General features: G+C 39.4%; 3 protein-coding genes across 6 annotated transcripts; all 3 read right to left on the bottom strand.

Moving 5' to 3' along the window:
- Positions 1 to 5,276: 5,276 nt before the first annotated feature.
- On the bottom strand, positions 5,277 to 14,533 carry LOC129583375 (uncharacterized). 4 transcript variants are annotated; one of them, XM_055475153.1, is made up of 5 exons: positions 13,788 to 14,533; positions 13,481 to 13,706; positions 13,013 to 13,109; positions 6,751 to 7,440; positions 5,277 to 5,748 (listed from the first exon to the last, which is right to left on the bottom strand). In XM_055475153.1, the coding sequence occupies exons 1-5, from the start codon at positions 14,283 to 14,285 to the stop codon at positions 5,595 to 5,597; spliced, it is 1,665 nt and encodes a 554-aa protein (XP_055331128.1). In that variant the 5' UTR covers positions 14,286 to 14,533; the 3' UTR covers positions 5,277 to 5,594. The 4 variants fall into 4 exon arrangements, 3 of the variants coding, with proteins under 3 accessions (XP_055331128.1, XP_055331127.1, XP_055331129.1); XR_008689778.1 differs by having other exon boundaries at positions 6,685 to 7,440; positions 13,481 to 14,529; XM_055475152.1 differs by having other exon boundaries at positions 13,481 to 14,530.
- A 539-nt stretch (positions 14,534 to 15,072) lies between these two features.
- Positions 15,073 to 18,555, bottom strand: LOC129583217 (NADH-ubiquinone oxidoreductase 49 kDa subunit-like). The gene is made up of 8 exons (XM_055474917.1): positions 18,152 to 18,555; positions 17,952 to 18,070; positions 17,766 to 17,875; positions 17,401 to 17,602; positions 17,159 to 17,271; positions 16,725 to 16,963; positions 16,208 to 16,457; positions 15,073 to 15,582 (listed from the first exon to the last, which is right to left on the bottom strand). Exons 1-8 carry the CDS (start codon positions 18,229 to 18,231, stop codon positions 15,307 to 15,309), a joined length of 1,389 nt encoding a protein of 462 aa, XP_055330892.1. The 5' UTR covers positions 18,232 to 18,555; the 3' UTR covers positions 15,073 to 15,306.
- A 461-nt stretch (positions 18,556 to 19,016) lies between these two features.
- LOC129583379 (uncharacterized) lies at positions 19,017 to 21,104 on the bottom strand. Its single transcript, XM_055475158.1, has 4 exons — positions 21,016 to 21,104; positions 20,532 to 20,599; positions 20,268 to 20,422; positions 19,017 to 19,721 (listed from the first exon to the last, which is right to left on the bottom strand). Exons 2-4 carry the CDS (start codon positions 20,571 to 20,573, stop codon positions 19,343 to 19,345), a joined length of 576 nt encoding a protein of 191 aa, XP_055331133.1. The 5' UTR covers positions 20,574 to 20,599; positions 21,016 to 21,104; the 3' UTR covers positions 19,017 to 19,342.
- Between the last annotated feature and the right edge of the window lie 2,179 nt (positions 21,105 to 23,283).

Below are 23,283 nucleotides of genomic sequence, written 5' to 3'. Positions count from 1 at the left end.
AGTACTAAAATATGGTTGTAATTATTTGTGTTTGCTCACATAGTGAATTTCAATGGCCGACTTAATTTAAATTAAATTATATTGTTCGAATATTAGTAGAAGAAAATTTTGTTTGAATACAACTGCCTACTCCGTAAGAAATTAAAATTTAAGTATTCTAGAAAAACTCTAGTTGTGGTTTTATTTTCATGATGCAGCAGGCTGCAACTAACTGTAAGTTTTACTGGTGAGCGTAGCTACTATCTGTAGCTAGGTAGTTGCCATTTCAATACCAGGTTTGAATTATTTAAAGATTCGAGGGAATGATTTGCAATCGATATAAAAAATCTGCTATCGAATTTCACGCGAATCAGATGTGCGGAGTAAGCTTTTTCGCTTCTTCGCCAGACACGGCCACTAGAATGTAAGGACTTCTTTACAATATTAGTAAATACTGCTAGAACGGTAAAACCTATACGTAGCTAAAACTCACTTTCAAAGCTATATTAATAATTCTATTATTAAAACCTGCTAAAATCTTAAAACCGCTTTTTAAAAATCACTGTCAAAACTATATATTATTATTTTTATTTTTAAAAACTGCTAAAACCTAAAACCGCTTTGAAAATCACTTTCAAAACTATATATTAATAGTTTTATTTTAAAACTGCTAAAACCTTAAAACCGCTTTTTGAAGAATCACTGTCAAAACTATATATTATTATTTTTATTTTTTAAAACTGCTAAAACCTTAAAACCGCTTTTGAAAATCACTGGCAAAACTATATATTATTATTTTTATTTTTAAAATTTCCTTAAAACCGCTTTCCGAAAATCACTGTCAAAACTATATATTATTATTTTTATTTTTTAAAAACTGCTAAAACCTTAAACCGCTTTTTCAAAATCACTGTCAAAACTATATATTATTAATTTTATTTTTAAAAACTGCTAAAACCTTGAAACCGCTTTTTCAAAAATCACTGTCGAAACTATATATTATTAATTTTATTTTTAAAACTGCTAAAACCTTAAAACCGCGTTTTGAAAAAATCACTGTCAAAACTATATATTAATAGTTTTATTTTTAAAACTGCTAAAACCTTAAAACCGCTTTTCAAAAAAATCACTATCAAAACTATATATTATTATTTTAATTTTAAAAACTGCTAAAACCTTAAAACCACTTCTCGACAAATCACTGTCAAAACTATTTAATAATAGTTTTATGTTTAAAACTGCTAAAACCTTTAAACCGCTTTTCCAAAAATCACTGTCAAACTATATATTATTAATTTTATTTTTAAAAACTGCTAAAACCTTAAAACCGCTTTTTCAAAAATCACTGTCAAAACTATATATTATTTATTTTTAAAAACTGCTAAAACCTTAAAACCGCTTTTCAAAATCACTGTAAAACTATATATTATTATTTTTATTTTTAAAACTGCTAAAACCTTAAAACCGCTTTCCGAAAAATCACTGTCAAAACTATATATTATTATTTTTATTTTTTAAAACTGCTAAAACCTTAAAACCGCTTTTTGAAAAATCACTGGCAAAACTATATATTATTATTTTTTATTTTTAAAAACTGCTAAAACCTTAAAACCGCTTTTTGAAAAATCACTTTCAAAACTATATATTAATAGTTTTATTTTAAAAACTGCTAAACCTTAAAACCGCTTTTTGAAGAATCACTGTCAAAACTATATATTATTATTTTTATTTTTTTAAAACTGCTAAAACCTTAAAACCGCTTTTTGAAAAATCACTGGCAAAACTATATATTATTATTTTTATTTTTTAAAATTTCCTTAAAACCGCTTTCCGAAAAATCACTGTCAAAACTATATATTATTATTTTTATTTTTAAAAACTGCTAAAACCTTAAAACCGCTTTTTCAAAAATCACTGTCAAAACTATATATTATTAATTTTATTTTTAAAAACTGCTAAAACCTTGAAACCGCTTTTTCAAAAATCACTGTCGAAACTATATATTATTAATTTTATTTTTAAAAACTGCTAAAACCTTAAAACCGCGTTTTGAAAAATCACTGTCAAAACTATATATTAATAGTTTTATTTTTTAAAACTGCTAAAACCTTAAAACCGCTTTTTCAAAAATCACTATCAAAACTATATATTATTATTTTTAATTTTAAAAACTGCTAAAACCTTAAAACCACTTCTCGACAAATCACTGTCAAAACTATTTAATAATAGTTTTATGTTTAAAAACTGCTAAAACCTTTAAACCGCTTTTTCAAAAATCACTGTCAAAACTATATATTATTAATTTTATTTTTAAAAACTGCTAAAACCTTAAAACCGCTTTTTCAAAAATCACTGTCAAAACTATATATTATTTATTTTTAAAAACTGCTAAAACCTTAAAACCGCTTTTTCAAAAATCACTGTCAAAACTATATATTATTATTTTTTATTTTTAAAAACTGCTAAAACCTTAAAACCGCTTTTTGAAAAATCACTTTCAAAACTATATATTAATAGTTTTATTTTTAAAAACTGCTAAAACCTTAAAACCGCTTTTTGAAGAATCACTGTCAAAACTATATATTATTATTTTTATTTTTTAAAACTGCTAAAACCTTAAAACCGCTTTTTGAAAATCACTGGCAAAAACTATATATTATTATTTTTATTTTTTTAAAATTTCCTTAAAACCGCTTTCCGAAAATCACTGTCAAACTATATTATTATTTTTATTTTTTAAAAACTGCTAAAACCTTAAAACCGCTTTTTCAAAAATCACTGTCAAAACTATATATTATTAATTTTATTTTTAAAAACTGCTAAAACCTTGAAACCGCTTTTTCAAAAATCACTGTCGAAACTATATATTATTAATTTTATTTTTAAAAACTGCTAAAACCTTAAAACCGCGTTTTGAAAAATCACTGTCAAAACTATATATTAATAGTTTTATTTTTTAAAACTGCTAAAACCTTAAAACCGCTTTTTCAAAAATCACTATCAAAACTATATATTATTATTTTTAATTTTAAAAACTGCTAAAACCTTAAAACCACTTCTCGACAAATCACTGTCAAAAACTATTTAGTTTTATGTTTAAAACTGCTAAAACCTTTAAACCGCTTTTTCAAAAATCACTGTCAAAACTATATATTATTAATTTTATTTTTAAAAACTGCTAAAACCTTAAAACCGCTTTTTCAAAAATCACTGTCAAAACTATATATTATTTATTTTTAAAAACTGCTAAAACCTTAAAACCGCTTTTTTCAAAAAATCACTGGCAAAACTATATATTATTTTTTATTTTTAAAACTGCTAAAACCTTAAAACCGCTTTTCCGAAAAATCACTGTCAAAACTATATATTATTATTTTTATTTTTTTAAAACTGCTAAAACCTTAAAACCGCTTTTGAAAAATCACTGTAAACTATATTATTATTTTTTATTTTTAAAAACTGCTAAAACCTTAAAACCGCTTTTTGAAAAATCACTTTCAAAACTATATATTAATAGTTTTATTTTTAAAAACTGCTAAAACCTTAAAACCGCTTTTTGAAGAATCACTGTCAAAACTATATATTATTATTTTTATTTTTTAAAACTGCTAAAACCTTAAAACCGCTTTTTGAAAAATCACTGGCAAAACTATATATTATTATTTTTATTTTTTAAAATTTCCTTAAAACCGCTTTCCGAAAAATCACTGTCAAAACTATATATTATTATTTTTATTTTTAAAAACTGCTAAAACCTTAAAACCGCTTTTTCAAAAATCACTGTCAAAACTATATATTATTAATTTTATTTTTAAAAACTGCTAAAACCTTGAAACCGCTTTTTCAAAAATCACTGTCGAAACTATATATTATTAATTTTATTTTTAAAAACTGCTAAAACCTTAAAACCGCGTTTTGAAAAATCACTGTCAAACTATATATTAATAGTTTTATTTTTAAAACTGCTAAAACCTTAAAACCGCTTTTTTCAAAATCACTATCAAAACTATATATTATTATTTTTAATTTTAAAAACTGCTAAAACCTTAAAACCACTTCTCGACAAATCACTGTCAAAACTATTTAATAATAGTTTTATGTTTAAAACTGCTAAAACCTTTAAACCGCTTTTCAAAAAAATCACTGTCAAAACTATATATTATTAATTTTATTTTTTAAAAACTGCTAAAACCTTAAAACCGCTTTTTTCAAAAATCACTGTCAAAACTATATATTATTTATTTTTTAAAAACTGCTAAAACCTTAAAACCGTTTTTCCAAAAATCACTGGCAAAACTATATATTATTATTTTTATTTTTTAAAACTGCTAAAACCTTAAAACCGCTTTCCGAAAAATCACTGTCAAAACTATATTATTATTTTTATTTTTTAAAACTGCTAAAACCTTAAAACCGCTTTTTGAAAAATCATACAAAACTATATATTATTATTTTTATTTTTTAAAACTGCTAAAACCTTAAAACCGCTTTCCGAAAAATCACTGTCAAAACTATATATTATTATTTTTATTTTTAAAAACTGCTGAAACCTTAAAACCGCTTTTTGAAAAATCACTGTCAAAACTATATATTATTTATTTTATTTTTAAAAACTGCTAAAACCTTAAAACCACTTTTCGAAAAATCACTGTCAAAACTATATATTGTTAATTTTATTTTTAAAAGTTTTGAAAGTTTTAAAAGTTTTAAAAGTTTTAAAGTTTTAAAAGTTTTGACAGTTTTGAAAGTTTTGAAAGTTTTAAAGGTTTTAAAGGTTTTAAAGTTTTAAAAGTTTTAAGACTTGGCCCACTTTGTACCTACAGTGGAGAGGGCCGATCTGCCGTGCAAATGATGCTCGCGTGCCTATACTTTATGTTAACCGGTTTGGAGCGAGGTCGGAAGCCGAGACTTGCAGGCCCATGGCAACAATTTGTTTTTTGAGGGTCGTGCTCCCCCCTTGAGGCGCATCGGGTCGGCAATAGCGCAACATCACCCGCTTCGTTGCGACGTTTCTGGCGCACTTTACCGCGTCAAAATCGGCTTACCCGTTCGCCCAAACATAATTTTCTTAGCAAAGGCCGTCATGGCTGTTACGGATGTAGTTAATTAACTAGAAAAGTGCTCTGGCGTTAGGCAGCACGGCATAACCGAAGCCTAGCATGAAGTTATAAAAGATGCAGCAAAATTATCACCCAGTAATAATGTAATTTTAACCAGTTCTTGTCGACTTCGAGTTTTAATGTTTTAATAACCAATGTTTTAATCTTGTTTTTTAATTTTCTTTTGCATTGGCTGTCTGTAGATTCCGATAAAGGTAACTCCTTCATTTCCCTGTATCTAGGGACGTTAAAACAATAAACCCAAACCAAAACCAAAACCATTATTATTCTATTCCTTCCGTTAAGTAGCGTGATTAAGGTTAAGGCTTTGTGGACGTCAAGGTTCGTGTAACTTCTGGAACAGCCAGTCATCAACGGTTCAGTGGGCTCAAGATAACCACATCGTGATTTGTCAGGCTACTCTAGTTGTCTTGATAAGGAAACGGAAATCACATTCGGTTCTCGGTCGCCAGCATCGTCATGGACAGAGTTTAAAAGACTACTATGATCGCTTTGTCAGATGACCTGACGCAATTCCGATCCCCTGACATACCACATTGAGTGCAGCCCAATAAGCGTTAATTTTGTAAAATACGGCATTGACGCTGAGGTAAACTGAACATCTACCCACTGCAATATGGCTGGCTTAGCCGAGTCCAGAGGTTGAGTGCTGCAAGATAAATAATAATAACGAACTACTTAAGTACTAATTATTTGTAAAATCAAAAAAACGTAAACTACTCGTACGAAAAAGCCATGGTGCAGTATAGCGTTACTATAATTACACGTACTATCCAAGATTAAAAGTAGGTCTGGACCGCATCCGACCATTTCGGCTGCTTTATATTCAGCCGATGCTCACTTCGGCCAGCATTCGACTGGGCCGCCGCTCGTTTCGGCCTTTTTATTTGTGCGACAGCTTTTGTTGAGCTTTTTTAAATCTTCGTAAGTTTTCTTAGGTGGTTGTGTATTTTATTATATTTTCTTGTGTTTTTTAACGCGTTCTTGTGTTTCCTTATGTTTTCTTGCGTTTGCTTGTAGTTGTGTATAATCAAACTTCCATATATTTTTTTATTTTTTCTTGTTTTGTTAGGCCTTCTTTCTTTCTTATGTATGTACGTGTACGCTTTTCTGTGTTTTCTTATGCACATGCCTACGAACATCCGATTTGTCCACAGCCGCTGGAAAGGTTCTAAGGCTGTTAGATAAAAATTTAATTAAGCATAATGAATACAGATGAATACAGTGCAAACTGTACCGTATTAAAGCAGGACTTCTTGTGGTGTCAAAAGATCTACATTATCAGCAGTTTTAATTTGTTCGCAATTTCGATGAGTGTACTATGTGAGCTGCGAGTGAGTTGGTGTGCAAGCGCGAGTGTGTCGGCCGATATGTAGCTTGACCGAAGTGAATGACGTTCGAAGTGAACGGCGAATTTTGACCGAAATTAAAACGGCTAAAATCACCGGTAACCACACTGGACACCTAAAGTGTTAATGTGTTATAGTCCTTGCAGTTGAACTCTAGTCCCTCGACTTAAGATAGAAGTATAACACTAACCATAAGTACAGATATTTGTAAAAATCTAACAGTAAGTAGTAAGTACCTGTCGCACGCAGAGGCAAAACGTACATTATCGAGGACATTACCATTATCTACCGCCAAAACTCACAACTGAAGCACTTCCCGGAGGTGTTTCCAGTAGCCAGCTCTCGCTTCCAAGTCGAGTGAATGCCAGTAAGTTAGCATCGAAGCCACAGTAGTGCGTACACCAACGGATGGTTCCGGTAGCGCTTGTAAAATAGTTGACAATATCTCATTATATGTCGCAGCAGAATGTTGCGAGCAGTCTAAGCGCAAATATGCTACGACTAATTCCAGCTTTAAGGGGGGTTGACGTCTTAGTAAGAGAGCTTTGTTATTATGGCATGGCCTGTTTATTGCAAAGGGCCACAGAGCGTCGTCCATGACGTAATCGATTAGGATAAGGTGTCCACACATGTCCATCAATGGTGACAAACAGCGCAGCAAACATTGCCGAAACAAGTCGAATTCGTAGTCTACCACGCATTTGTGCATTACGATACGACGGAGTTTCTTTGTGCCCTTTATGCGCAGTAATTCGCATAGGACCGCAATGTCGCTTTCCGCGCTGCTTTGGTGGTGTCCATACACATTCAGGCCAGGCGTCCACTTCGTCATCACTAGTGTATGCACATGCGTTTTTAAAGCATGGTATAACATTATGCCCAAGCGGAACGCTTCGTTGCTTCGGTACACAGTCTCCAGTCGCATGCCGAAATCAATAACGATAGCCGCTTTGCGAGAGGCTGCCAGCATATCCGTCCACAATGGATTTACTCTGAAACCGGAAAAGTCTACTAATACAACCCGAGCACAAATGAATTATAAGTACTCGTATTTTGGTATACACGGCTATCCGAAAATGCTTATAAAAATAATACTAGAAATAAATTCTACATTGTCTTGAACATTATGTTCCAGTTTATCAGATCCCATTAATTCCACGCATACTCGTACTTACAAATTTAAAAAAATTAGGGTTTTTTTTGCAGAATATTACAGTACCGATGTAACAAAAAAATAATTAATGTGCATGTGCCACGATTTATTAGACGTGGCCAAACAAAAATTAAATGAGTGTCAAAGTGTTAAAGTGCAAACACCGGTACTACCACACTCGCACACCACACAACCACAGCGTGATTTTGTACGTACTTTAACATTTGTAATTTACGGGATTGGAATAACCGAAGGTTTTTCCTCATGTCGAGCGCCGACGTAAATCGCGTGCGCGCGGAGAGCGCGTGCGATGATCCATCCATCCATTTCTTAAATTAAAGTTTTCAAAAATTCGATATTTGTTAATTATTCGAAAAAAATTATTCGTATAAAAGTATTATACTATGCGCCTGCGCAAACGCTGTACGCAAAATACTCGTATTAACATTTTGAAAAATTAAAGCCAAAACGATCCACTAGAAAACGATTAACAAAAAAAAATATTTATTTAATTACTGCCAGATTATTCGTGTACCTACAGAGTATGTGGTTATCTGATCTAAAAGCAAAAAAAAGTGTCAAATTGTTTTTATGTCGAAGGTGACCGATTTTTTATGGTGTCGAAGGGTCAAAAATAAGGTACGCCAAGAACTTTCTATATATAGGTGTATACTCTCAGACTATAGTAAGTACATACTTGGGTACGCGTATCGTGGCCACTATAACGCAACAAAACGGCGGGCCGGCTGAGATGTCATGGCACGGTGCCTTCTTTGATACCCTGGGATCATGGAAAGCCGCTCGCCATCGACGTTACGCGCATCGACACACTGGCTGCAACCTACATCGACCGCACCGCCGTTTCCGCTGTCGAAAGTGCAGAAAAAGCTAAGCGCATCAAGCACGCCTGGCCGACCCCGAGGTACAATTTTGTTCCGGCTGCGTTCGAGATATACGGCCCAATGGGCGAAGGCGCAAAAAGCTTTGTGGACCGTATCGGACGCGGGATGGCTCGGACTACCGGTCAGCCACGTTCTAAAGTTTTTCCCGCAACGCTTGTCAATTCAGATTCAAAGAGGGAAGGCACTTTGTGTTATGGGCACTTTGCCGGACACAGAAAACATAATGGAAGTGTTTTCGTTGTAGCTTTTTGATTACTTACTGTTATTAGCCGTTAATATAAAGAAAATCGGATAAAGCTCATATGCAGATTCTGCACTGACTTCAGGCCATGCTGATTCGGCTACAAAGTCTTGGTTTCAAACTTCTAGGAGCAGAACTTACAATATGCCGGAGAAAACAGCCATGTAAAACGTTGTATACGACGTTGAACCGTTGAAGCAGCAAAATTGGATACGACGTAATCTATATGAGTAGTACTACAGACTACTTAAACTTCCTAGTTGCGCAGGCGCATTGTAGAAGTTATACGTAGCCAGCTGCGTTTGCAACCGGTGGAAACACCCGGAAGTCGAACGTCTTCCTTACATGCTATGATGCAGCCAGAAGGTCAGTAACACCGGTAGAAGTTGAAATAACCTACGCCGTTAATTGGCCATCGGTTTCCTAAATTCAAAAGAAATAACGTACTGTTTACTTGTGAGGTCACCACTCACCAGTATCTTATTTCAGAGATAACACTGCCCTAAGGCCATCAAAATCCCGTATATGCAGTATCAAGAACTTACTATAGGTGGAGGACTGGGAAGCGACTCTGCAACGGTCCACTACGTCATCACTGTCGCATACAGAATGCACTGGTGTGCTATTGCTTACCATAGGCCCACAGATTTTATTGTCCCTTTTTAAAGATATTCTCAGTTCCTTTCTCCTCTAAAGCTTTCCGATATTTTAACAGATCATATTGAATTTAGAAACCCAAATATGAGGGGCTAGAAATAGAAGAGAAAAGAAATATGCTGAGAAAACTGACAAAAACCGTAAAAAACGCGCATCTGTCCATGGCAGCCGCCCTCCCGTGTATGCGAGAGTGATGACGTCAAACGGTAGGCAAATAAGAAAAGGGAACGACTCAAGTAGTTCTAATCTGAATGGATATTTTGCGCTAAATTTCCCAGCGCGTCGATAGGGAGTTTCTCCTACTGACTGCGAGGGTGGCTTCGGAGAATCTAACCGTGGCACTGTACCACGGAAGGGGAAAGTGCCACGGAATGGGAAGCTGCTCGCGGCGGCCTGATTCTTCTGGGCATCCGGCCTTCCCGAGGACGCATTAGGTTGGTCTTTCTCCATTTTCTCAGTATTTATGGCTCGTGATCAGCCTTGCCCGCACTGCAAAAAGTGTTTCACGCAGGGAGCTGGATTCGCCGCTCATCTGAAGATATGTTCGCGCAAGCACGCGACGGGTTCCTGCTCTGCCCAGCCTCCATTACCTACGCCCGGAGGGACTCAGAAGCACCCCTTACGTTCCTTCTTGGAAGGCGACCGATACCACATTCCAAAACGAATGCCTAAAGCGGTGCGTCGCCAATGTGCTCAAGTGCTGACTGATCTGATCAGAACTGCGTGCGCAAGAATTCATCTGCTACCTGGACCGCACTGCTGTTGTTTGCACCGACCGCTTTATCGCTGCCACCTACCAAAACTCTTCGCAGGAATCTCTCACCTCCGTAATTAGAAAGAACCTGGCAGATCTGTCCCTTGCAAACCGCCATACTCTGCCCCGTCGCGAGCAAGCCAGAAATAATACTTCCGCACAAGATAGCCTACGTGCTTCGGTAAACTCCATGTTCCAAGATGCTAATATTAAAGGAGCTATTAGGATACTGCTGGAAGATGAAAAACTGGCCGAGATCAATGCTGAAACGATTGAAGTACTACGAGATAAGCACCCGCCAGCACCCAACGACTGCCAATTCCCTCCAGCACCTGATGACTCCTTCTTACCACCACTTGTTTCTCCTGCCGAGGTAATGACTGCCGTTTTTAGTTTTCCCACTGGCTCAGCAGCAGGAGTTTTTGGCCATCGCCCGCAACATTTGAAGGACCTCCTAAATCGCAAGGACGATCAACAAAGCGATCTTTGCCTCGCACTCACTGATCTGACAAATATGATTCTCAAGACGGATATACCTGAAGATATTAGGCCGTATTTTTTCGGCGCTAATTTAATTCCACTGGGAAAAAAAGATGGAGGAGTGAGACCAATCGCCGTAGGGGACACGATACGGCGATTGGTTTCCAAGATTGTTAGCAACAGGTGCGCTGAAGAAGCAGCCGCAATGTTTTCCCCCGTGCAACTCGGCGTCGGCGTAAGAGGGGGCGCTGAAGCGGCCGCGCATGCTGTTCGGAGCTACGTGGAAACGACACATGCGGACGCGCGCGTTATTGTAAAGCTCGATTTCAGAAATGCCTTCAATACATTGCGCCGGGACGTTTTATTGACTGCTGTACGTGACAAGTTCCCTGCGTACTTTCGGTACTTCTGGCAGTCCTATCGGTATACGTCACACCTGGCTTGCGGTACGTCCCTGCTGTCTTCAGAAACTGGTGTGCAACAAGGCGATCCCGCTGGTCCGTTTGGTTATGGCCTTGCAACACTACCACTCTTTGAAGACTTGGAGTGTGATATAGCAGTTGGCTACCTTGATGATGTCACTTTAGCTGGTTTCGCGGAAAAAGTTATAGCAGCAATACGACTTATCATTGCACGCGGTTTCAGAATGGGACTAGAGCTTAATCTCAGCAAATGCGAAGTTTACAGCGTGGGAAAATTCACTGCGGACCGTTTACATGCTGTACAAATGGTGCTCAATGCTTTTCCTGAAATGGCCGTTTCCAGGGAAGAAGAATTTACTCTCCTTGGAGCTCCTTTAACGACAGCGGCGTGCGAGACTTTCCTACGCAGTAAATCCTTGCAGCTGGAGTATTTCATATCGCGACTCAAATTGATACCAGCACATTACAGCTTGTACCTCCTGCGAAATTGTTTACTGATTCCGAAACTGCTCTACGGTTTCCGCACAAGCAGATGTTATGAGCACGTGGCGTTGACGACATCCATGGACGACATTGTCCGTGCCGGTTTGCAGTCCATCCTTAACATCCGCTTGAACGATGCACAGTGGAGCCAGATGTCGCTTCCTATCAGGGATGGGGGTATGGGGCTACGGAGTACGACAGCGCTAGTTTTTCCTGCCTTTCTGGCATCGGCGTATTCGGTTACTCCCTTAGTTTCCATGATCTACCACCCTGCAGCAGCGACACTACTTGATCCACTTGTGCTGCGATGGTCAGAAGAGACAAACTGTGAACCTTCCGCTATGGATCAGAGAAAGTTCCAATCCGCATGGGATCGACCGTTGATTGACCAAGCAGTGCTGTTAATGAAGCGGACGACCACCGACGAAGCAAACAGAGCCGTACTGTTAGCTGCGCTACACCGTGATTCGGGCGCATGGCTAAATGCTTTGCCTGCACCTAATTTGCGCACATTCTTGCGGGATGAAGAAGTGCGTATTGGCATCGCACTTCGGTTTGGACTTCCAGCTGTAGAAGAACACGACTGTGTGAACTGCGGAAGCCATGTGGAAACAAATGGTCACCACGGCCTATCCTGTTCCAGCAGCCGAGGAAGATGGTCTAGACATGTGGAACTCAACGATATAACAAAGCGGGCTTTGGAACATGCTGGTATCCATGCCAAAGCGAGCCACTGGGACTGTCCGGTATAAACAATACACGACCAGACGGCATGACTCTCGTCCTGTACGTGACGGCAAAGCGCTAGTTTGGGACGCTACATGTTGGGACACAGTAGCCTTATCGCATGTGCGGGCAAGCGCGAGTGCATCCGGCAGCGTTGCGCTCTTGGCCGAAGACAGTAAACGTCGTAAATACGCCTTTGTGGAAAGAATGGGATATCTTCTTTATCCCCTTGCGGTCGAGACCTTTGGAACTTTTGGCCCGGCATTTTCGGAGCTTATTCGTTTCGTCGGCAGAAGGATTCGCGACGCGACAGAGCCACGCTCTACCGCATTTTAAAGCAGAGATTTAGCCTAGCTGTTGTAAAGGAAATGCTGCCGCTGTTTTGGGCACGTTGGGTATGCGTTCTAAAATGACTGACAGCGCTAACGATTTTGGTTGTTTTTTTAATGTTTAAATGTGAATCATTTTGCGTAGTATTCTGCGTATGCACTTTTTATTGTATTGATGGCTTTTGCCCAATAAAGAACGAGAGAACGGTAGGTTACCAGTCCTCCTCACACTATAGTAAGTGCTTGATGAAGCGTAACATGCATACTGCCAAAAGTTACCAAAAAACACGTTGCACATGGCGTTCTCTAGAGGAGTGACAAGTAAAAACCTTTCCGTCGAGAACGGAATGCCGAAGATTAAATCCAGGAGGATAGAGTTCGATAGACATCCATCTACATGTATAAACATTCGAGTACCTTTCAAGCCTTGTCTGGGTGATGATATCCATATACTCAAAGACCAGAGCAATAACTTCCAAGGGTATACACAGGAAGTCCGGTGCCTGGTAACAGCCTACAAGTACAAGAAAGTACAAACCGTGATGCGTGTTAATTGGCGCGCTTTGAGCCGTTTGAGGCGACAGACAAAATAAAATCATATCTATGTTATTAAATTTAGGCTAAATTTAGTAAATTGCACTAGAAGTATTGCGGCATCTCGCTGTGCTCGATGCAGATAGGGTACTTTTTACTATACTGTACTGACGCATTGTGCACGGAAATTGGGATATAAATGTGGGATGTATGTATGAACTACATCGACACGAAGTTACCGTACATTTTTGAATGCCAGAAGTGATTACTAATTTTAAAATTTTTAATTTCAATTTCAAAATAATCAGCCGGATAAAACAATCGAAAAGTACGGCTGTTTCTTATGCATACATTCGAGCAGGTGTGTCATTCCATTTTTCGACAGCATTGGCCACTGCCAGTCCATCCGCAACGCGTCGCTTTCTAAACACCTGTGGACACTGAGGGAGAGGAGTTGTTGGGTCCAAAAGCAATCGCCGAACTCCCAGCATATAATGGTTACATTATCCTTATCCACATGGAAGTAAAATCTGTTCCAACCTCTCAATTGAATGCTGTATCTGCCGGCAGTACCGTGCTGCAAATCGTGGCGCGAACGTTGTATTTCGTAATGTATGCGGTTTTCATCAATGCTGTAGTTAATTGGGGCAATACTAACAGGGGCAGCCGCAGGTAACTTCACGGAGTATCTTGTATAAAGTCCCGTGCGTCTGGTAGCACCGTGCAGAGCTCTTTGCGGCAACTGTTTAACTATTTGTAAATGATGCACCAAATGTCTGGTGCAGCCAATAATGGTTTCCACGTAACAGAGCAATCCGCCGCCACCGACCCATGACAGCACTACAGCTGCTCTTAACACGAAGGGATCCTTTTTGCTGGTACGAAGAGCGACCAGAAGATTTTTTTCCCTTAGGGGATAAGAATAGACGATGTGGGGAAAAACCAAGTGGGATGGAAACCATCTGGCAGCCACTCTTGTGCAATGGAAGCTGATGTACAGCTCATCGCCCGCGATGTCTTCTATGAATCCCAAGCACCACGTTTCGTCCGTCTGTGGAACCTTAATGATTACAGTGTTGCCACATGCCACACTTTGGCACAATCGTCGACACTCGGCGGCAGGACTTCCAAAACACTTAAGCCGAATGTCGTCCATTAAACTGAATTCGCAAGATGAATCTGCTGACTCTAGTACTCCTATACGCTTATTTCTAGTTTTCAAATCAATACATCAATTATCAATACCATGGAAACATAATAATATTATATAGATATTATGCACTTGTATGGCAAACGTTATGCTGTCATGCAGGAGTCATTTTACAGTTAGTCGAATCATCTCACTATCCAACTCCAACTCAGTCATCTTTAATACGAAATTCTTAGCAAAACAACAAAACACGAAAGGAAAATATTTTTCGCCACTGTTTTGTACAGTACGTGACTACTAGTAGTATACCTCATGTACTTGTGCTAGTAGTCTGGTATTATTTACAATTAATACATTCACATTGCCCTCACGGACCTCACCTACAGTCACACAGTAATATTGCTGTACGACTACGGCCTACTGCAAGGCGGCTATACCAGGCGGCTATAAGGCGGCGGCATTCACTAGTGAATGCGCACTGTGCAGTGTACTGTAAATGCAATCAATGCATGGCAAAATCATTAAAATACTACTCTATATAGACTCTAGAGTATAAATTTCAATGATTCATCCTGTTGTGATAAAAGTCTCAGTTTTTGATGAATACTTCTATGCTACCAAGTCGACTCTACTCGTTAGTAGTTAGTACCACTTCTTGCGTAATCGTTAGTGGCCCGGCCACTGGCCCATCGTGAAGGCCCGATGAGAATGCGCATAACTATTGCCGTTGTGAGGGCAACCAAACACTTACCATTTCCTTAAAGCGTACAAAGCGGAAGTGAAGAAACTTCAAAAACAGCAAAACTTCAAGAAACGCACCGTTCTTTTGATAAGCGCTCAAATTAAGCCGTTAAAGAATGCTTACAACCAATTTAAGCCACAATAACAGTCACATTAGTAAAAGGTATCTCCCCCACAGTAGCATTTCCATCATCTAAACGACACAGGTGAAAACACACTATCAGAGTACAACACACGCACTGACACTACATAACATTAAACCTGTACACAGTCTGGTTTGACGCATTTATCGATCCACTTCCCCGAAGACGATATCCAGTGTCCCGATGATGGCCACAATGTCGGCCAGCATGTGCTGCTTGCCGATGTGGTCGATGGCCGCGAGATGCGCGAAGCCGGGCGCCTTGATCTTGCAGCGATACGGTCGGCTCGTGCCGTCCGACACCAGGTAGATCCCGAACTCCCCTTTGGGCGCCTCCACGGCGGTGTAGGTGAAGCCGGGCGGGACTTGTACACCTTCGGTGTACAGCTTGAAATGGTGGATTAACGCCTCCATCGATTCCTGCAAACCACAGCAGATTATTTCCAGTGAACGTTGCTATCAAGATATAAATATCTCCACGCTCACATACAAGAATACAACGTGTGAAAACCATACTGGCGCTGTTCTGTAAAATTACAGTACTTGCGGAATACTTGTGCTTAACGAAAATTAAATCATTTGAAGACCTTCAGTATTTACAGAAATTCACAGAAATTAAGCACACACATGAACGCACACCATCAACCGAAAAACCTCAAAACAATTAAACTGCTGTCTCTTAATGATCCCTCCAACAGTGTGCAGTGTGCACCATGCAGAGCAGATGTACTGTACTTTCACTGGGTAATACCGACATGCATTGAGAAGATCACATTCGGTGACCAAGTGAAAGCCTCCCCAAAATGGAATTCTCTTAGCACTGTTTTGACCGAACAAGCTCATGAGAAAGAACTTGTCGGCCTCGATACGTGCTGCCCGAACATCCACATACTATTGTAACACGCTGCCAAATATTACCACTTACGTTACGCATCTGAATAATTATTTCAGTTGTAAGCCTTTCTACTTCATAAAATTAATTGTGCACTAATTTATCCATTCTGCAAGATACCACCATACACCGTACACATGGTCGTAAGCGTACCTTCATTTCCTTTCGGGAGGGAGGCACCACCTTGTTATCGTCCACTTTGATCTCACCAGGTGGCATTTTATTCAGGCACTGATGGATGATCCGCAGCGACTGGCGCATTTCCTCCACGCGCACCAGGTAGCGATCGTAGCAATCCCCGTGTGAACCGATGGGCACATCGAATTCCACTTGATCGTAGGCATCGTACGGCTGCACTTTGCGCAGATCCCATTTGATGCCGGATCCCCGTAGCATCACACCACTTTAAGAACCAATTTACAAGTTTCCATGTCAGCTTAATTCTTGCGAGTATTTAACAGGGAAATGAAACAGTATGGTTTCATGGAATGTGAACGTATGACTTAAATTAAGCTGCAAAATTATACCGACGCTTTACAACATTGTCATCCTTTCTCATTTTAAAAGCCTAAATCTAAAGAAACTGAATCATACATTGCTAACAGAACATCAAAATTAACGAGATATACGGTACATCTCGTTAATTATGATGATGATGTATATCATGTACCTCATCCCATAAGCAAGCGCATCCTCCGCCGACACCGTTCCAATGCCGACAGTTCGGGCTTTCCAGATACGATTGCCGGTGAGCACGTCTTCCAATTCATCCAGACGCTGGTTATATTTAATAGCCCAGTCGTAGATGTCATCCATTAATCCCAACGGCAAATCGTACTGCACTCCACCGGGACGAACATAGTTCGCGTGCATTCGTGCACCCGAAACTCGTTCATAAAATTCGCACAACTAAAACGGTGCAAACATGTAGTAGTGCCGTTCTCGCTTCAGTTTATCCGCATGTTACAGTACTCGTAAGGAAACTACTCATACTTATTCTATTACAACAAAACTGCTTTGAAATTCTTTTCCTTTCCTGTTCTTTTAATACGATCGACTTGCAGATGACAAACTGCAAACGAACTGCAAAATGACAGTTAGTACCTTTTCGCGTTCCTCAAACAGCCAGAAAAATGGCGTCATTGCTCCGACGTCCAGGGCATGCGTCGTCACGCCCATAATGTGATTTAAAATACGAGTAAGTTCTCCAAATAAAACTGCAGAAAAACGAGGCACATTTTTACACTTACAGTAACGTACGTTACAACATCTATTACAGTATGTAACAAAACATTACATTCGTGTATGGCGGCTAGATAAATGGCGGCTAGATAAAGAAAACTCACCTCTGATCCATTTTGCACGGATGGGAATTTCAATATTTAATAATTTCTCAATAGCCAGCGAGAAGCACTGCTCATTGCACATCATGGACACGTAATCCAGACGGTCCATGTACGGCAGAGCCTGCATGTAGGTTTTATACTCGATTAACTTCTCCGTGGCGCGATGCAGCAGCCCGATATGGGGATCCGCCCGCACCACCGTCTGCAAGAAAAATATCCATGCAAATTTCCACAAATTCACGCTGTCTAAAAATCCTTGCATAACGGCAGCAAATCGTGTATTTCCTGTACAGCATGTCAGGACGACAGCAAAAAGACACTGTGCTAAGGCTGATACGATGCATAACGCAAAAGGATTAACCCACCTCTCCGTCTAACTCCAAAACCAAACGTAATACACCGTGCGCTGCGGGATGTTGCGGGCCGAAATTGAGCACCATATTGCGCACCTTCTTCTCCACGGGAAGAGTGGCCACTGCAACAGCCCGTTCCATTAATATTCACAACAAAACATCATCAAATGCATAGATGCGCTGCCTGTATGGGCTTACTGTTGGTGAACACGATATCATGTTTTCCCAAGGCGAGAGGCTTATCTTCAGGCACCAGAACCGGGCCTTGGAATTTGGCTATAAACTTCACATCGGGTACCCAGACGGGATTGCCCAGCCTGCAAAAATAAACAGCCTACTCCCCTACTGCATAGTGCGCTGGCGTGCACAACTGTTCATGCTGCGCGGAGAGTGCATACCGCGTTGTTGTGGTGTGCAATGATCGCCTGAGTAAAAGCGATGTCCGCAATGCAGATTTTACGGTCGATGACAGGGGCATTGTGGCAGCGAGGAATATTCAGCGATGTGGCAGGTTGCAGCAGTCTTCCGCGCGCGGGATAGGCGAAGTATGAGGAGGCACCTCCAGCTCTCGATACAGTACTATCAAGGCTGGTTTCTGGCATGCACTGCGAAGACGGAAATCATCAGTACAGCCTACAGGAAATGGTAATATCATGCACTGCAAAGTTTAGAGATCAAAAACGCATAATAACCACCTAAGATAATGCAACAAAACTGCCAAAGCAAACATTCGAATCGAAACTTTATCAAAATGAAAAGGCAGAAAATAAGAAAAGCATAAAAATAAAATTGTGCTCTCTAAAAATTCATTAGACTGGTAGGAGCTCCCAGCTGAAGCAACAGGATGGTAAATGCCAACCCTTGCGGTAGCAGCTGCCGTAACTACTGAGTATCTCTTTTGCCAAGCTTATGACTGAACATGTGGTCAGCAGTTCAGAATTAGAGGAAAAATAGACTGTAAAATAGACTGTAGAAAAATAGACTGTAGAATTGTAAGTACATAGTTATATTTTTTTACAGCGTTCCGTCAACATAATGTACTTTTTGTTTAATTAAACTGCACAAACATTTGTATGATCACAAAATAATTATCAAAACTGAATACTACTAAATAAAAAAACTGAATAGTACTGCCGAACAGGATGCTTCGAATTTACGAGTAGTTCAAAATCAAGATTAACGAAACGATCAACAGGCTAAACGCAATCAACCACTCACACACAGTTTATCCTCATTGTAATTTGTAAGATCTTTCCTTCCGATTCGAACTTTATTGCAACAAAGTCTAATGCAACAAGTTGACAAAATCAACAACAGGCACACTTAAAAACCATTTTCCAACACTATTTACGTATCCATGCTCAGCGCAAAATATATTTATCAGTAATTTGCACTTTCATTTCAGCATGCGTGTGCGACAGAAAGCTAACCGATTCGAAAAAACAAGGTGGCATTCAGCAAACTATCGACAAAGAAAACCCGAACTAATGGAAGTACCCTCATAAGAATTAAAAGAAGGTGAAATCAAGTTCCATCCCATTTCCCGTTGCTGACGTCGTACAATGGTGCAATGCCGAACGTATCCGTGTTTAAGTGTCCAAGTGGTTTTTTTTCGGTCCGGTCATACGGTGGCGCGCCAACCCGATGGAGTCGCGGATGCGGCCTACGGAGAAGGTGGATTTCTTGCGCGAAACGGGAGTGCAGGGGACCGGTGGGAGATTCAAGCTGACATCGCTCTCCGACAGACTGGCGCTGCTGTCCAAGAAATGCACCGAACGATTCCCGGTATGGGCGTAGTGCTGGGCCGTGGGCTGTTTGGCTTTGGGCAGGGTCCAAGTGATGCTGAAGTTGTACTGGATCTTCTTGGCTCCAGCGATGCGGCCTGCCTCAATTTCCTCACGAATACCGCTGATCGCCTCCATCTCTTTCGCCATCATGATGTGGTAGTCACTCAAGCCGGAAAATTTCCTACAACGCCATCAAACTGTGCACTATCATGCAGCTAACAATTGTAAACAATCCAAAGACTATTTCACAATATATTTTACGCGAAGAACAAGGACGGAAATAAACTTAATAAAGGTAATAAAAGTTTCCAGAAAATATCCAACAACGTTGCTCGACATGTTTTTGCACCAATTTGCTAGTGCCTAAACGTATAATTACATTCTAAACACTCCTTAGTCCTTGATAGCAATGCAGCATAGAAATTCCACCACCGTAAAATAGACATATTACACTAACTGAATTACGTATAATTTTAAAATTTATCCATGACAGTGACATTAGCATCAAAGTGCAAGTTTTTACTGAATATCAAAGGAATAAAACAAAACCATATTCAACATTAAAATACTGTGATAAGATTGAAGTGTTACTGTGTTATCCTGCTTTGCTGCGTACCAGTATTTTGCAGTTTTTTTTACTGTCCAATTTAAAATTTTCATATTTTGCAGTTGTAAACGTTATATTAGATTATGGTCATCCCAGCACATTGTGCAGTGATGGACATACCGTAAGCGTCGACAAAACTCTATCGCCAGGACACACAGGATAAAAATGAAGAAACGTTCCCAGGTTGCGTAATGCGCCAGCAAGTGTCCACACGCATGCAGCAGCTGGATGAAATGCTCCAACGACCATGGCCCAGCGTCCGTGGCAGGTCTGATCTGTGCAAGCACATAGGTAGGTAAAAATTGTGTGTAAATTATTGAACTTCCAGTTAATGATAACTTGATAGATGGCAAGAGAATTCTTATGGTTAAGGTTAATACGTACCAGCTGTTGAGATGTGGCGTTGGTAAAGTTTCCTGACGACATTGTCGTTGAGTAATGAGTAGGATGGTCTGCAGAAAGAGTTATCTGTACAATAGTACAAAGCGAACTGTAACTGTTCGTCAGAAATCGGAGGATTCTTTCATTTGCAAAAACAGAAAAAAGCAAGTGCATGGATGATCAAAATTCTCAAACTGTCACACTGTAGCATTAAAAGCGTCGGGGAACCATTACGTACTTTAACGAAAGTTATTTAAGTAGAGTTAATGCTGTTAGTATTTAAATGAACTGTTACAGCCAGATAAAAGTTGCTACCTTGTAGTGGCAGCTGGCAACTTTCACAAACCAACGGGAATAAAGCAGACAGGAAATAGTTATCACGGCTAATTCTTCAAGACAAATTCACGCGCACAGGTAAACAAGAACACCAGAAAATATTTATTGCTACTACTACTACTACACTACATGAAAATTAAATTAAAATTACTTGGGTAAGGGCGTAAGGCTCCCGGATTCCGTAGAATGAATCCACAAATACGTTCAGATAACAAAAGCAGCAGTTTGAATGCAGTTGTGCGGCTGCGGAGCCTTTTCTCTTTTGCCCGTTTGAATGCGCTTTTGTACTCGGTGCCAACACCTAAACATCACGGCTGATCTAATCCTCCTGGAGGGATTGGATGGGTGCTATTCACGCACTTCGGTTCATTTTATGGACTTAAGCGTCGTGCTCAGTGGCAGCGTTTACATCAATCTGCCACAAAATCCATTGGACGTTGTTGCTTTTCAGTGCCTAAGCGCAAGTCCAAGCACGAAAATAATTAACATTATTTCAAATTAGAAATTTTAGTTTCTATCAAAAGAAGGGCTTAAAAAGCAAAGCGCAAAACGTATCGACCCTGATAACAGATACCTGATTTTCTGTTATAATGGTTCCATTCTGACTAGCGTGTGGAACTGGCGTTTTATTTTGGCCAAATCACAAATGAATCTTTTTTCGGATAACTTTCCGTATGTTACACTTTCAGACAATGGAAGCATTACAAGACTGTTTTTTGTTTAAAATGAAAAGTCAAGGACCGTTTTGTCCTACCAAAACATGCTTGCAAAGAATTCTAAAATATCTATAAATTATCACTTCCACTCACGGAAAGCCTTTCGACAACACTAACATGAGCACTCAGGTTAAGACTATGGTTAAAACTAAGGTCAGCATTCGGGTTTTGCTTTGGTTTAGAACTAATGTTAGCACTCGGGTTAGAGTCTAATTAAATTAAGTGCAAAACGAAACGGGCTTACCATTGTTAGGCTGAAGCATTACTTAGTTAGATAGTTAATTCGAAGAACAACGATTCAAAAGAGTTTATTTTTCTGAGTTGATTTTTAAAAGGAAATGGTTATTCTCACCACCATGGCACCTCCTTTGGCTATTCTCACGACCTTTCACCACCTATTGGCTATTCCACCACCTTCCAAGTGGAATTCTAACACCACCTTTTGACTATTGCCACCGCCTCTGCACACCTCTTTTAGCTATTCTCACCTCTTTATTGCATTTTTTACACAGTAAATTTTATAAAAACTTCGTGACAAAAACAAAGCTTTGCCGTTGGGGCACTTTTTTTTTACGGTTGGGGCCGCCGCCGACGGAAAAATATCTGAGCGCATCTTGTCCGTGCTGCAGCTGTTTGCCAAACGTTCTCGCATCTTCTTATTGCAGAGTTCGGCTTCTTCCGGTAAACCCTGGTAAACGATTTCAACTGCAAAGCAATGGGTGAAAACGCTACAGTCGTATCCATTTTTTGCTGCTATACCCGAAACAGAATGTCGATCGATTGGCCTTATTGGAAACTCAGTAGCTTTTTTATCACTCGCACTCGCACTTTTTTTAAATTCACTCGCGATTCTATCAATTCACGGACTTCTACAGCTTCTTTCGGATCCAACCGTCGATTTTCCAGCACGTTTTGCCAACTATCCTTGGTAGAGGATGGTTATGCCGCATATTTTGCTTAGTGTGATGGGGCGGTGTTCTTTCAGCCGTGCCGCTACGGTTAGAGCGGCATTGCATTCAGCTCGCCGGGTATGCTGGAATGGTTTTCTTCCAGTTCTTTGATCGTCATGCACTTTGTGGCGGATCCAGTCATATTTAACTGACTTGTATCTCATGATTTTGTACCTGCTAGTACAGTATTTGTTGATACCGGCAAAGTATTATCGGGTTTACTTGCCCGGCTTTTAAAGGTCGTGCGCTAAACGCATAGCGTTATACAAATATGATTTTACAATCATTTTTATAAAAGAAAGATCTCCGTAGGCATTTATAAACATAATATTATTATTAAAATATGTAAGGAAATGGGAATAGTCTATAGGAGGTGTAAAAAGGTGGTCACAATAGCCAAAGGTGGTGGCAAAAATATTTTTTAAAAAGTGGGTGCGAATAGCCAAAAGGTGGTGAAAGGTCGTGAGAACAGCCAAAGGAGGTGCTAGGGTGGTGAGAATAGCCATTACCTTTTTTAAATTCAATCATAAAAAATAAACTTTTTTGAATCGTTGTTCTATCGAATTAACTATCTAACTAAGTAATGCTTCAGCCTAACAATGGTAAGCCCGTTTCGTTTTGCACTTAATTTAACCAGAGCCTTAACCCGAGTGCTAACATTAGTTCTAACCAAAGTAAAAACCCGAATGCTGACCTTAGTTTTAACCATAGTATAACTTGAGTGCTCATGTTAGTGCTGTCGAAAGGCTTTCC

This window comes from Paramacrobiotus metropolitanus, unplaced genomic scaffold (genome assembly GCF_019649055.1).
Source record: "Paramacrobiotus metropolitanus isolate TYO unplaced genomic scaffold, Prichtersi_v1.0 Parri_scaffold0000010, whole genome shotgun sequence".
In the NCBI taxonomy this organism is placed as follows: domain Eukaryota; kingdom Metazoa; phylum Tardigrada; class Eutardigrada; order Parachela; family Macrobiotidae; genus Paramacrobiotus; species Paramacrobiotus metropolitanus.
Note: the sequence above shows the minus strand (reverse complement) of the source record. Positions and strands in the feature narration are given on the sequence as shown.

Excerpts from the sequence above, each read along its gene's own strand:
- LOC129583375 (XM_055475152.1), bottom strand. The coding sequence starts at position 14,285 with ATGGACGACATTCGGCTTAAGTGTTTTGGAAGTCCTGCCGCCGAGTGT. Across the intron at positions 13,110-13,480 it reads AATGACACACCTGCTCGAAT|GCTGTTACCAGGCACCGGAC; the intron begins GTATGCATAAGA and ends TTGTACTTGTAG. Across the intron at positions 7,441-13,012 it reads ACCCAGACAAGGCTTGAAAG|AGTAAATCCATTGTGGACGG; the intron begins GTACTCGAATGT and ends TTCCGGTTTCAG.
- LOC129583217 (XM_055474917.1), bottom strand. The coding sequence starts at position 18,231 with ATGCCCCTGTCATCGACCGTAAAATCTGCATTGCGGACATCGCTTTTA. Across the intron at positions 17,603-17,765 it reads TTTTGGAGTTAGACGGAGAG|ACGGTGGTGCGGGCGGATCC; the intron begins GTGGGTTAATCC and ends TTTTTCTTGCAG. Across the intron at positions 16,964-17,158 it reads TGTTTGAGGAACGCGAAAAG|TTGTGCGAATTTTATGAACG; the intron begins GTACTAACTGTC and ends GCACCGTTTTAG.
- LOC129583379 (XM_055475158.1), bottom strand. The coding sequence starts at position 20,573 with ATGTCGTCAGGAAACTTTACCAACGCCACATCTCAACAGCTG. Across the intron at positions 20,423-20,531 it reads ACGCCACATCTCAACAGCTG|ATCAGACCTGCCACGGACGC; the intron begins GTACGTATTAAC and ends GTGCTTGCACAG. Across the intron at positions 19,722-20,267 it reads GAGTTTTGTCGACGCTTACG|GAAATTTTCCGGCTTGAGTG; the intron begins GTATGTCCATCA and ends ATGGCGTTGTAG.